General features: G+C 38.8%; 1 protein-coding gene across 4 annotated transcripts in view; it reads left to right on the plus strand.

The window, feature by feature from the left end:
* LOC106085694 (Ca(2+)/calmodulin-responsive adenylate cyclase) overlaps positions 1 to 9,920 on the plus strand; it is a 374,401-nt gene extending 364,481 nt beyond the window's left edge. For 3 of the 4 annotated variants that reach the window (XM_059368290.1, XM_059368291.1, XM_059368292.1), the window contains 2 exons: positions 11 to 831; positions 4,705 to 6,140. In XM_059368290.1, coding sequence (XP_059224273.1) covers positions 11 to 831; positions 4,705 to 5,072 — 1,189 coding nt within the window. In that variant the 3' untranslated portion in view covers positions 5,073 to 6,140. Of the gene's footprint in view, positions 1 to 10; positions 832 to 4,704; positions 6,141 to 9,309 lie in introns of those variants that run through there. The other variant, XR_009398222.1, reaches the window with a different exon arrangement.
* The last annotated feature ends 3,223 nt before the right edge of the window (positions 9,921 to 13,143 follow it).

Genomic DNA, 13,143 nt, shown 5'->3' on the forward strand with positions numbered 1-13,143 from the left:
TTGCGTTTAGGCAAACATCTGACACGGAGTCATGTGAAATACTTCACGAGACCCGCAATCAATTAAATCTGGCCATGATGGATCATCACCACCACAACAGCATGACCAACAAATCCTCGACCTCAACCAATGGTACAAATTACAACAACTTTCCTCAACAGCTGCAGCAGACAGCGGCAGCATCATCAGCACCCAGCCAACAGCAGCAGCAGCAGTCACAACAAACCAAAGAACACAATCATCGCCATCGCCAAAGGCCTCGCTCCAAAGAATACGATCACAGCCATGAGAGTCTGGATCAATTGAATGAGGCCGCCGAGACTAAGGCGAATGGCCGCTATAACCGCCATCATCATCACCACCACCACCATCATCATCATCACTCGCGGCCCGCACGCAACAATCATCATCATTTGGTCAACAATCATGAGGAGGATGAACGCGACGATACCGAAGACAATTTGGCCGATGAGGAATTCGAAGATGATGAGGTGGGTCGCGATGTACGCAAGAAACGTTTGCTGCCACCCACAGAGATGGTCAATCACTATCGCAGCGATGGCGAAGACGAAGACGATGATGATGATGACGACGATGAGGACCATGAGTGCGGTCCCGAGGATGCTTTGGTGGGTGGTGGAGGTGGTGTTGGTGGCAGCGGCATGTCCAATGGCGGCAGTCATGAGCGTCGCATGGATTCCCTGGAAACGAATGTGATAAATGATGAGCTCAAATATGGTGCCGGTCATCATAATCATCAGTCGATGGACTCCAATCATTTGGAGAGTCAATCGGAATGGTCAGATGATGATTGCCGCGAAGAGGCAACAGGTAAGAGATTTTAACATAATAAAAATTTTTCTGTTAAAATTTTTTCCTATAAAATTTTTTTATAAAAATTTTTCTATAAAATCTGCAAAATTTTTATATAATTTTCCATAAAAATTTTCTACAAAAAATTTTTTATGACAATTTTCCCATAAGAAATGTTCTATGACAATTTTACTATAATAAATTTTCCATGAAAAATTTTCTATAAAACAATTTCTTTAAAAAAATTTTCTTTACAAAAAAAAAAATTCTATGAAAAATTTTCTATGAAAAATTTTCTATAAAAAATTTCTTAAAAAATTTTTTATGAAAAAATTTCTATAAAAATTTTGCCGTTGAGTAGAGCGGATGGGTTTTCATTTTGCTCCTCAAAAAAAAACATCCGTATCTCAGAATAGGTACTAGGAGTAGGCTCAAAATGAACTCCAAAGACCCAACAGATGTGGTGGTAGCGTCAGACCGCAGCATGTTGTCCGCCCCTCTTAAAAGTGTGGCTGCCTTGGCACCTGTAGTCGAGAGTAATCCTTCAAGCGCAAAACTAGTCATCAGACTAATTAATGAGGAAGAGACGGATAAACCAGAGGAACGAACTGTTCGTTCGTCCCCAGCCTTTAAGTAAAGGTGGCGTTTCCGATTCGGATTCAGACAGTGACAGTGTCAATGCATAGGCTCGAACTGGGGCCAGAATCCGAGGATAGCCCACTGGCTCCACAGGAGCGTAATTACACCAATACTTAATTGCGCCTCGGTAGTTTGGTGGACTGCTATGGAGAAGAAGTGCAACACAAGGACCATACAACGGGTTCAAAGAACATGTTGTCTTGGCATAGGCGGAGCCCACTAGGGCACTGGAGACTATTCCAGATATCCGACCCATTGACGTACAGATTAAAGGTGAGGCAGCCACTGCGGCTATGGGAATTAAGGCGATGGGAGCAGCTCATACAATCGAGGCGACTATAGGAAACCTGGAAGGAAGAGAAGTGGTTTCCGATAGGATACCTGAGATGAACCTTGAAGTCGAGTGCGAGGCTCTGCAGCCATCGGCACAGTCTTGGAATGACAGAACCCTAGTATTGCCATCTGGTTACACGGATGGATTAATGCTAGAGGACAGAGTGGGCCTGGGGCAGTCTAGAACCCAGGGACTGAGATCTAACTGCCTGACCATAATACGGTCCTGCAGGCGAAGATCCGGGACTGGGACTGAGATCTGTTTTAGAATGCCTGACCATAATACGGTCCTGCAGGCGGAGATCCGGGCGATCACGGAATGCGTGAGGTGGTCGAGGACGTCGAGTGTGAACAACTTTACGGACAGTAAAAAGGCCATAAGGGCAATAACAACCAGGAGGGTAAGGACGCGAACAGTCTTGCAGTGTAAGAAGGGGATTAACGCCTTCTCTGAGGATGGCACAATCCGCATCGTTTGGGTGCCGGGCCATAACGGAGTAAGGGGAAATGAAAGGGCAAGCGATTTGGCGGTGAAGGCCAGAAAACTGCCTTCGATAAACTTGGTTAACCCGAAGCCTTTCGGTTCAACGCAGACCGATTTAAGGGCGTGGGCAACAAACGCGCATGTAACACTGTGGAACAGCGCAACAGTCGGTAGGACGGCGAAAATCCTATGGGGTGATCCAGATCATGAGAGGACGAGGCTGTTACTGAAAGGAAGTAAGAATGAGGTCAATATAGCTTTTGGTGTCATAACGGGACACATAGGACTACCAGCGCACTTATGCAAAATTGGTGCGGCAAGTGATAGCATGTGTAGGGCATACGGGGAAGATGATGAAACGTTGGAGCATTTCCTATGTCATTGCCCGGCTTTCGCGGCTAGCAGACACCGGTACTTAGATGGGGACATGAACCAACTTAGGGGAGTGGTGTGGAAAACAATTAAGGATTTTGTAAGTAGCACGGAATTGCTAACTTAAAATTTTCTTTTTTGAGGTTACTTTTTAGTTTTTAGAGCGCACAACAAGCCGATTACTGGCTTAGGTGTATGTCTATAGTGGCATGGGGCAGATTAATATCCGCACCCTCTTTTCAACCTATCCTAACCTAACCTAAGTCGACCTGAATGACCAAAAGAATGTTAGATACAAAGGGAGAATATTGAATGAATTATGAAGAAAAGAAATTGTCTGATTTTTATACCCGCCACCGAAGGATGGGGGTATATTCATTTTGTCATTCCGTCTGCAACACATCGAAATATCCATTTCCGACCCTATAAAGTATATATATTCTTGATCAACGTAAAACTCTAAGACGATCTAGACATGTCCGTCCGTCTGTCCGTCTGTCTGTTGAAAATACGCTACAATCTTTAAAAAAAGAGATATTGAGCTGAAACTTTGCATAGATTCTTTTTTTGTCCGTAAGCAGGTTAAGTTCGAAAATGGGCTATACCGGACTATTTCTTGATATAGCCCCCATATAGACCGATCAGCCGATTTAGGGTCTTAGGCCCATAAAAGCCACATTTATTATCCGATTTTGCTGAAATTTGGGACAGTGAGTTGTGTTAGGCCTTTCGATATCCTTCTTCAATTTGACCGAGATCGGTCCAGATTTGGATAAAGCTGCCATATTGGCCGATCCTCCGATTTAGGGTCTTAGGCCCATAAAAGCCGCATTTATTATCCAATTTTGCTGAAATTTGGGACAGTGAGTTGTCTTAGGCCCTTCGACATCCTCCATTAATATGGTTTAGATCGGTCCAGATTTGGATAAAGCTGCCATATAGACCGATCCTCCGATTAAGGGTCTTGGGCCCATAAAAGCCACATTTATTATCCGATTTTGCTATAATTTGGGACAGTGAGTTGTGTTAGGCCCTTCAACGTCCTTCGTCAATTTGGCTCAGATCGGTTCACATTTGAATATAGCTGCCATATTGACCGATCCTCCGATTTAGGGTCATAGGCCCATAAAAGCCACATTTACTATCCGATTTTGCTGAAATTTGGGACAGTGAGTTGTGTTAGGCCCTGTAACATCCTCCGTCAATTTGGCTCAGGTCGGTCCAGATTTGGATATAGCTGCCATTTAGACGGATCCTCCGATTTGGGGTCTTAGGCCCATAAAATACGCATTTATTGTCCGATGTCGCCGAAATTCGGGACAGTGAGTTAAGTTAAGCCCCTTGACATATTTCTGCATTATCGCACAGATCGGTCCAGATTTGCATATAGCTGCCATATAGACCGATCTCTCGGTTTTAGGTTTTGGGGCCATAAAAAGCGCATTCATTGTCCGATGTTGCCGAAATTGTGGACAAAGAGTTAGGTTAAGCCCTTCACATATTTCTGCTATGGGACATAAGGTATGAGTTTTGCACAGGATTTTGACGAAAGGTGGTTTACATATATACCCAAAGTGGTGGGTATCCAAAGTTCGGCCCGGCCGAACTTAACGCCTTTTTACTTGTTCATATTAGAACAACGAAGAAGCCGGTTCTTCTAATTGCTCAGATTGCTATCTTTTGTTTTGGTTTATTACAATCAATTCATATATCTGCGTATTTAAGTCGAACTGAATGAATAATCGAATGTTACGCACAAAGGGGAGGTTATTGAATGAATTTTGAAGAAAATAAATTGCCAGATTTTTTTTTCAGACAAATCAGGACACTGGTACGAAACAGATACCACACCACTGGTGAACGCGTTTCGATTATTGGTTCATTTAATAAACTCCTCCGAATATTAGTCACTCAGCTCAACTAAAATAAGCGAATATATGAATGGATGCACATAACAAGGCTGTATAAAGCCAAAACATATTTTTTCTAATTTTTTATATATCATTTTGTATAAAAAAATTTTTCATTGACATTGTTTTTTTTTGTCTATTTATTTACATTAGGCGGCGCTGAATCTACCGGCTACATAACCGATGAGCCTGGTCTGGAAAATATCTCTCTATTAAATGAGGCTGGTCTAACCGATGCCGAAGGTGCTTTATCCGATGTCAATTCTTTATACAATGCTCCCGATGTTGATGACACATCCGTGTCATCGCGTGCCAGTTCAAGGCTATTAAGTTTAGATTCTCTCAGTGGTCTTTATGATTGTGATATGGATTCAAAACATGAAATGGCCATTGTTAATGTCTCCAATAAGATAACCAATAAATTTGGACCGCAACAGCAGCAGCAGCAACAACATCATCATTCACAACAACAACAACAACATCATCATCATAATCATGCCCCACATCAAGAACAAAGTTAATTAAAACGACAACAGCAGCTAAATTAAAATGTAAACTACTCTTAAAAAGAACTACCTACCAAACTTAAGGCAAATATACATCTCCTCTGTCACTCTCACATAATGGCGACAGAAGCAGAACATAGAGAGCCGATATCAATATGCGAACACATATATAGTAACTAAAAACTCCAACAACAAAAAGCAACATGAAAAATACTTTTGAATAATGTATGTATGTTTTTTTTTCAAAATTTATTAGAAATAAGTGTAAGGATTGGAAGAGATTTTTGAAATTGGATTACAAGATGCACAATGGGATGAGATGGGAGAAAATAATAAATAACATTGTAAGCTCTAAGTGCAAGGAGATATGAAAAAACAAATTCTCAAAAGAATTTATGGATGAAAAAGTCCCCTTCGATCACCAGAGACAGATCTGTTTTGGCAGAGTCGATTTTGCTTTTTTTGGGATAATTTTTTGAAGGACTTAAAAAGTACACCAAATCATATGAACTGAGATATCACAAAAGCAATTCATTTGTATATATTACTATTTCTTGACTCATTATGAATTATTTTTTTTAATTGATTTTTAGATTTAAGCATTCGAGTTTTGCACTTACTTTGGGTTCTTTCAGTTTGAAATTCCTTAAACAATTCATAAAAAATTAATAAATTGCTGTTCGGCTTAGATAGTTTTAAGAATTGGTTACAAGATGTTGAATACATTTAATATTTAATTTTCTAACATAAAAATTTTTCTTAAGATATCTCCTTACATTTAGGCTTTTCAAAATAATTCGTTCTTTTTTCAATCCTCTCCCATTACAAGTTGCTTCTGCCAGTGTTAAGATGCTCAAAGTATGGCAATTTAGAAATTCCCATGAAAATTCCTGTCCTTTTGTGTTTAATTTTCTTAGATTTTTTAAAACTTCAAAACGCTTAAAAACTCCCTATTCCATAGAACTCAACAACGCTAACTGACTTATCGGCTTTAATTTACTTACCAGCCGTAACTCACTTACCGGCTATAACGCTTTTACCGATTAACACTCTCTTACCGACTGTTACTCACTTATCAGTTATTACTTAATTATCGGTAATAACCCACCTATCGATTTTAACACACTTACCGACACGTACACTTGCCGATGAGAATTCCATCGGGTCAATCCGGTGCGTACAACCGGCTGCCATGGGATTGTAGCCGGTAGTTGTAGTCACTCTCGAACCCCGGTAGACGGGATGACAGGACCTTAGTCACTTTTGGCGAAATAACCGTGACTGATCCGAAGAGATGCGCCAGGTTGTTCAACCGTCAATTTATTGTGCATCCCGAGAGAGACAGGGCTAGGAGGAGAGCCATTCGCCGTATTCGTGGTCTCTCAGCCGATGAACAGCCATCACAATTTACCGTGGGCGAAGTTACGAATGTCATCCGTGGCGCCAAATTCTCTAAGGCGTTGGGCCCCCACGGAATCCCTATTTTGATGTTGAAGAATCTGGATTCACCGGGAGTTGAGACCTTACCACTGTCCTCAACCTGTCATTGAACACTCTTATAGTTCCCAATGTCTGGAAAATGGGCAGAGTGATCCCGCTACTGAAGCCTGGAAAACAACCAAGTTTCAGGGAGTCGTACAGACCGATCTCCCTTCTCTCACCAGTGGCAAAGACGCTTGAGGCATTACTCCTCCCGAGCCTCGTAGGAGAATTTCCATTCGCAGAGCATCAACATGGATTTCGAAGATTGCACAGCACAACAACAGCATGCCATCACCGCACACATTTGCCGTGGCTACAATCAGCCCAGGCCATGTGATAGGACGGTCCTTGTGGCACTGGACCTATCGAAGGCATTCGACACGGTCAGCCATGCCAAATTATTTGAGGACATCGCCAACACGTCCCTCCAGCCAGGCCTGAAACGATGGGTCGCGAATTATCTGTGTGATCGCCAGTCATTTGAGGATTTTAGGGATAAGAAGTCGAAACACCGTAGAGTGAAACAGGGAGTTCCCCAAGGTGGTGTGATATCTGCGGCACTGAAGATCGTGTCATATGCGGACGATTGTACGATCATGGCTTCAGGCCCCCACCCATTGATGACAGCATAGGTACTTGGGAAGGTAGATGAGGCGGCACATGAAGTGTTTGAGAGAAAAATCCTTCGTAAAATATATGGACACGTCTGCGTTAATGGAGAATATGGGCGCCGTTTGAACCATTAGTTGTGTGACGACGATAGCATAATGAAGCACATCAAAATACAATGGACGCATAAGCTCCAGCAATGTAGTCTTTTGAAGGCGACCATAAAAGAATACGCAAATGGGGAAGACCAAAACTCCGATGGAGTTGAGAGCGCCATCTCAAAACTGGCTGTGAAGCGCAGAAGATCGAGGTGCTTGGAAATCTATTCTAAGTTCGGCTAGAGAAATAAATTTTCTATAATGACCTATTAAAATTAAGTAAAGTACGTTTACATTGGACAATAAATCCGGATTTATGACCTTTTCCTGTTCAGCCATACGAAAGTAAGTCCATTATAACAGGATTTATTTTTAAATCCCAAAAAAATCTTTATCAAAGTCGACTTTTGCAAAAATTTCCCATAAGTGTTCGTAGACTTTTGTCATTAAGATATAATCATTTCTTTGTATTTTCATAAAGTTAAGTTATTAAGAAGAATTTAAAATGCAAAATTCTTAAAACCCAAGTATAACATCACGTTTTATGAACTTACAATATGAGTAACGAATTTTTATTCTCTATAACTTCCTCCATAAAACCCCAAAAGAAACACAAAATTATGTCTATTCTACCCGATTTTATGTATCCGGCAAAGACCATTTTTCAAAAATGAAATTACCCATGAAAAGAGACTGCCTTCACCAAATCGGAGTCGTATGTATTCTAAATTCCATCTCAGAAAAATTGAAAACAATTCTTACTTAGCAGCAACATAAGCAAAGCAAAACTTATATATCTGTGCAGTTTTTTTTTTCTTTGCAATTTTCTTTTCGACTATTCGACTTTTTAATCGTTGAAAGTTGGCTTCGAGTCGACTAATCGATTAGTCGAAAGTCGACTTCGGGATCCCTAATATATACGAGATGTTGATTTTCCCAAATTCGGCCCGGCTGAACTTAATGCTTTTTTTAATTTTTCTCTTCTACCCTCTTGTAGTGTGATAATGGACCTAAAGTCTCTGAGTGAATCCGCTAGCAATCGAGGTTGGTACCACCTTTCACTCCAACCTAACCAAATCTTGGTTACTCCTTAACTTTTTATTACTGCCTATACTAAGAGAAAATAACGTTAAAATCCAATATTATCGACAAATGGTAACATTATCGACATTAGTATGCACCGTGTATGTTATTATCGACTGTTTGCGTTATTATCAACCCTCGACAGTATTATCGGCGAATGGTCTATTATTGATAAATATATATATTGGCGACGATGTAAGGCCCTCGTCAGCTGATTTAATAATGGGAAAACAGATGATCGAGCAATTAAATCCGTATTTAAAAAGCAGTGTAAACGGGGTTTTAGGTTATTATTGGGACACAATAGTATCGAATGCACTTTAGGTTCATTATCTTGTGGTGCGATAATGAACCTAAAGTCTCGTAGTGAATTCGCTAGTAATCGAAATTGCTAGACCCTTCCTAGCTAGCTTAATGTATTCACTTTATCGATATTATTTTAATCTAAATCAATGTGCTTTTCGCTATTGATTTTGTTATGCCTCTCTGAGCACATTTTGTCCGTCTCTTAATCTTAATCAGATCTTTCAGTCCGTCGTTAAAATACTAAGAGAAAATACCGTTAAAAAGGAAATATTATCGACAAATGACAATGTTGTCCACCACACACTGTATTATCGACAGTTACAGTTATTGCCAATTATATACCGTATTATCAACATCTTATGTTATTATCAACTCTGGACCATATTATCGGAGATATATGCTATTATCGACGAATTACGCATTGATTATAGACGAATTACGGTATTATTGGGATACGATATTATCGACTTCAGATGAGGCTATTATCGACGGTAGTTATTAATGAGGACAGGAGTTCTTTTCAACAACTAATTTCTCTAAAAAATACTCTATTTTCCTTCAAAAAAAACAAAGTCTTCTTCTAAACCCTTAAAGAGAGTTAGTAGTAGCATTTCTCTAAGCAATAAAGTAAAAATTTATTAATTATATTAAAATTTTTAATATTTTTCCCCTAGTTGTCATGTTTTGAGCATCAACACTGTAATCATCATCAATCAAAACAATGTGAAATTCTAAAATCGATTGGTAATTAAGAAGGAAAATTTTTGAATATATATAAAATATTTATGTCTATGTGTTTAAGAAAAACTAAAATCACAACAAGAAAGTATTTTTTGATAGCAGTATATATATGTATGCAGTCTATATAAATAAAAACTTTACTAGAATTTAGTCATTGTGAAAAATGATTTGAGAGAAAAAGGTATTTTTTTAAGTTAAAAGGAAAAGAAAAAAAAGAATTGAAGATAAATTAACAAAAAATGCAATCCCAGTTCCCCAAAAGTAAAAACAAAAAGAAAACATAACCTTAATTAGATTTTACTTGAACTCTTGAATAGGATTACGAAGTGAGAAAAAAAAGCTATGGCATGAGTAAAGAAAAAATAAACTAAGAAAACTAATTAGACAAATAAAACTAAAAAATGTAACTTTTCATTATTATTATAATAATTGCTGTAAACATAAGAAAATGCTTTAAAGGAAAACCTACTTACGAAAAATACTTTTCAAAAAATTAGAAACAAGAATGGAAAAGATACCCCTGTGGCCCCCACCCATTTAAAAATTTGGAAAAAAACAAATCATTAAAAAATTATGTTTAAGATTAAAGGGCTTCATGACAATTTATTCTTATTTTTTTAGGAAAAAATTAATTTCATTACTTCTTTTGCTATCATATCAAAAACCAAATTCAGTTTTATAACTCCACCTTTGACACCTATAGCTTACCGCCCATATGCACAAAACTTATTGCAGCTTTAAAGTAGACAGGATTCACAGGACAGCCGACATACAGTTGGTGGAAAAAATAAGTTGTCAAGTCGAGCATTCTCACAAAAAAACGTCTCAGTCATTGTGTCCGTCATGACAGGTCATGATCGGAATCGGAAAACATGCTGACAGACTCAAGGTTGCCAGCAAGGACGTTTGCAGATGCTATGAGGACATCGAAGAAGAGGAGACTATAGAACACCCTCTGTGTGTGTGTCCCGCACTATCAGTCAGAAGGAGTTCCACTTTAGGTTCTCATTTCTTTGAGAACTTGTCTGATTTAGAGGATGTGAACATTCGCAAGTTATTGGGCTTTTTAAAGCGATCTGGTTGATTCAACGGTAGGATCTAGAAGGCATCTTCCTTCTTCTGTTCCTGTGGTATGACAATGGACAAAAACGTCTAAGTGAGTCTGATGGCAGACTGGCACTTAAACCTAACTAACCTATGTGATTTTTAAGAGGAATCGTATAAACTAAGGTTAAAATGCCTAAACTTAAACAACTAAAGGATGAAGAGGATGGGAGCAGCTCATACCTTCACGGTATAATCGAGGCGACGACCTGGAAGGAAGGGAAGAGATTTTCGATTGGATACCTGAGATGAACCTTGAAGTCGAGTGCGAGGCACTGCTGCCATCGGCACAGTCTTGGATTGACGGAACCCTAGTATTGCAATCTGGTAGATCATGTTACACGGATGGATCAAAGCTAGAGGACAGAATGGGCCTGGGGGTCTACATTGAGAACCCAGGGACCGAGATCTGTTTTAGACTTCCTGACCATAATACGGTCCTGCAGGCGGAGATCCGAGCGATCACGGAATGCGTGAAGTGGTGTGGTGCTAACGCGAGGACGTCGAGTGTAAACATCTTTACCGACAGTAAAATTGCCATAAGGGCAATAACAACCAGGACGGTATGGTCACCAACAGTCTTGCAGGGTAAAAAGGAGATAATGCCTTCTCTGAGGATGGCAAAATCTGCATCGTTTGGGTGCCCGGCCATAACGAAGTAAGGGGAAATGAACTTTCTTCAGTGTTGTTTCTGTTTCTTAACCGGTGTATAGATTTGAGTTTTGGAGACGGAATATTACAGCTTGTACAGATTTTTGTGAAAATGTTGTTTAGGTTTTTATTGAAAGGGATTCCATTTATAGGGATTCCATCTACACGATCACGTCTAACTATCCGAAACTTTTGACAAAAAATATTCATACACACTTTTTTAATAAAAAAAAGGGTGTCAACTTGTTCTCTTTATACCCAACACCACTACTGTGGTACAGGGTATAATAACTTTGTGCATTTGTTTGTAACACCCAAAATGGAAGAGAGATAGAGCCATCGACAAGTATACCGATCGACTCAGAATCACTTTCTGATTCGATTTAGCTATGTCCGCCTGTCTGTCCATGTTAATTTGTGTACAAACTACAGATCGCATTTTTCATCCGATCGCCTTAAAATTTGGTATGGGAATATTTTTCGCCCTAGAGATGAAGCCTATTGAAATTGGAAAAAATCGGTTAAGATGTAGATATAGCTCCCATATATATGTTCGTTCGATTTGCAGTAATACAGCAACAAAATGATCATTTGTTAACCGATTCTCTCGAAATTTGGCAAAAAGGATTTTCTCTTGACTCCTAATATTACTGGTGAATTTCATAAAAATCGTTGCAGATTTGGATATAGCTCTCATATATATGTTCGTCCGACTTGCAGTAATACAGCAACAAAATGGTCATTTGTTAACCGATTCTCTCGAAATTTGGCAGGAAGGATTTTCTCTTGACTCTCAATACTAATGGTGCATTTCATAAAAATCGGTGCAGATTTGGATGTAGCTCTCATATATATGTTCGTCCGATTTGCAGTAATATAGCAACAAAATGGTCATTTGTTAACCGATTCTCTCGAAATTTTACAAAAAGGATTTTCTCTTGACTCTCAATACTAATGGTGAATTTCATAAAAATCGGTGCAGATTTGTATATAGCTCTCATATATGTATATCGCCCGATTTTCACTCCTGGAGCCACAGCAAGCGCATTTATTGACCAATCTTCATAAAAATTTGGTACAACGCTTTCTCGACAACTACCACAATATCTGAGAAATTTGCTCGAAATCAGTTCAGATTTGGATATAGCTCTCATATACAGCGGTCAAAAAAAGTATTCATCATTCAATGTTTTTTTTTTAATAAGTCTACAAAAGACAATTGGAATAAAAACATATTAAACTAATGATGCAGTAGTGCTTGTGTGATATATATGTACACAATTTCATTGTTTTTAAAGAAAAAAATAGTATTTATTGGAACAAAAAGGGCCATTTTACAGCTGAACACAAAAAATTAAACAAAAAAAGTATTCATCATTGCAAAAAAACAAAAAAATAAATAACATAATTTAAAAAAATTAATACTTTGTTATTCGACCACCGCGTCTTATAACTTCTTTTAAACGGTTTGACATCGATTGGACTAATTTAGCGGTTATATTTTGGTCTATATTAGTCCATTCCTCCATTATCACCTGTTGCATTTGACTCTTGCTCGAAAAATTGGGCGTTCTCAATTTGCGTTCGAGATGTTCGCAAAGATGTTCAATTGGGTTCAAGTCGGGACTTTGAGGAGGAGTTTTAATGACTTTGGGGCAGTTATACAGCATCCACATCTTGGTATTTAAAGCAGAATGTTTGGGGTCATTATCTTGATAATATTGAAAGTTATTACCAAGCCCAAGTTTTACAGCACTATCTTTTAAATTCCTCTTTAAAATGTCAATGTAATACTTATGATCCATTACTCCATTAATAATTTCAAGATTTCTCGCTCCTGAAGCCGCCATACACCCCCAAACCATTAAACTACCTCCACCATGTTTTACAGTAGCAACTGTGTTTCGTTCTTCAAGCTCTGTATTTGGTTTTCTGTACACTATGACCTTTCCATCGCACCCAAAAAGATTAAACTTGCTCTCGTCTGCAAAAATGACTGTTTTCCAAAATGA

This window comes from Stomoxys calcitrans, chromosome 4, assembly GCF_963082655.1.
Source record: "Stomoxys calcitrans chromosome 4, idStoCalc2.1, whole genome shotgun sequence".
Taxonomy (NCBI): Eukaryota; Metazoa; Arthropoda; class Insecta; order Diptera; family Muscidae; genus Stomoxys; species Stomoxys calcitrans.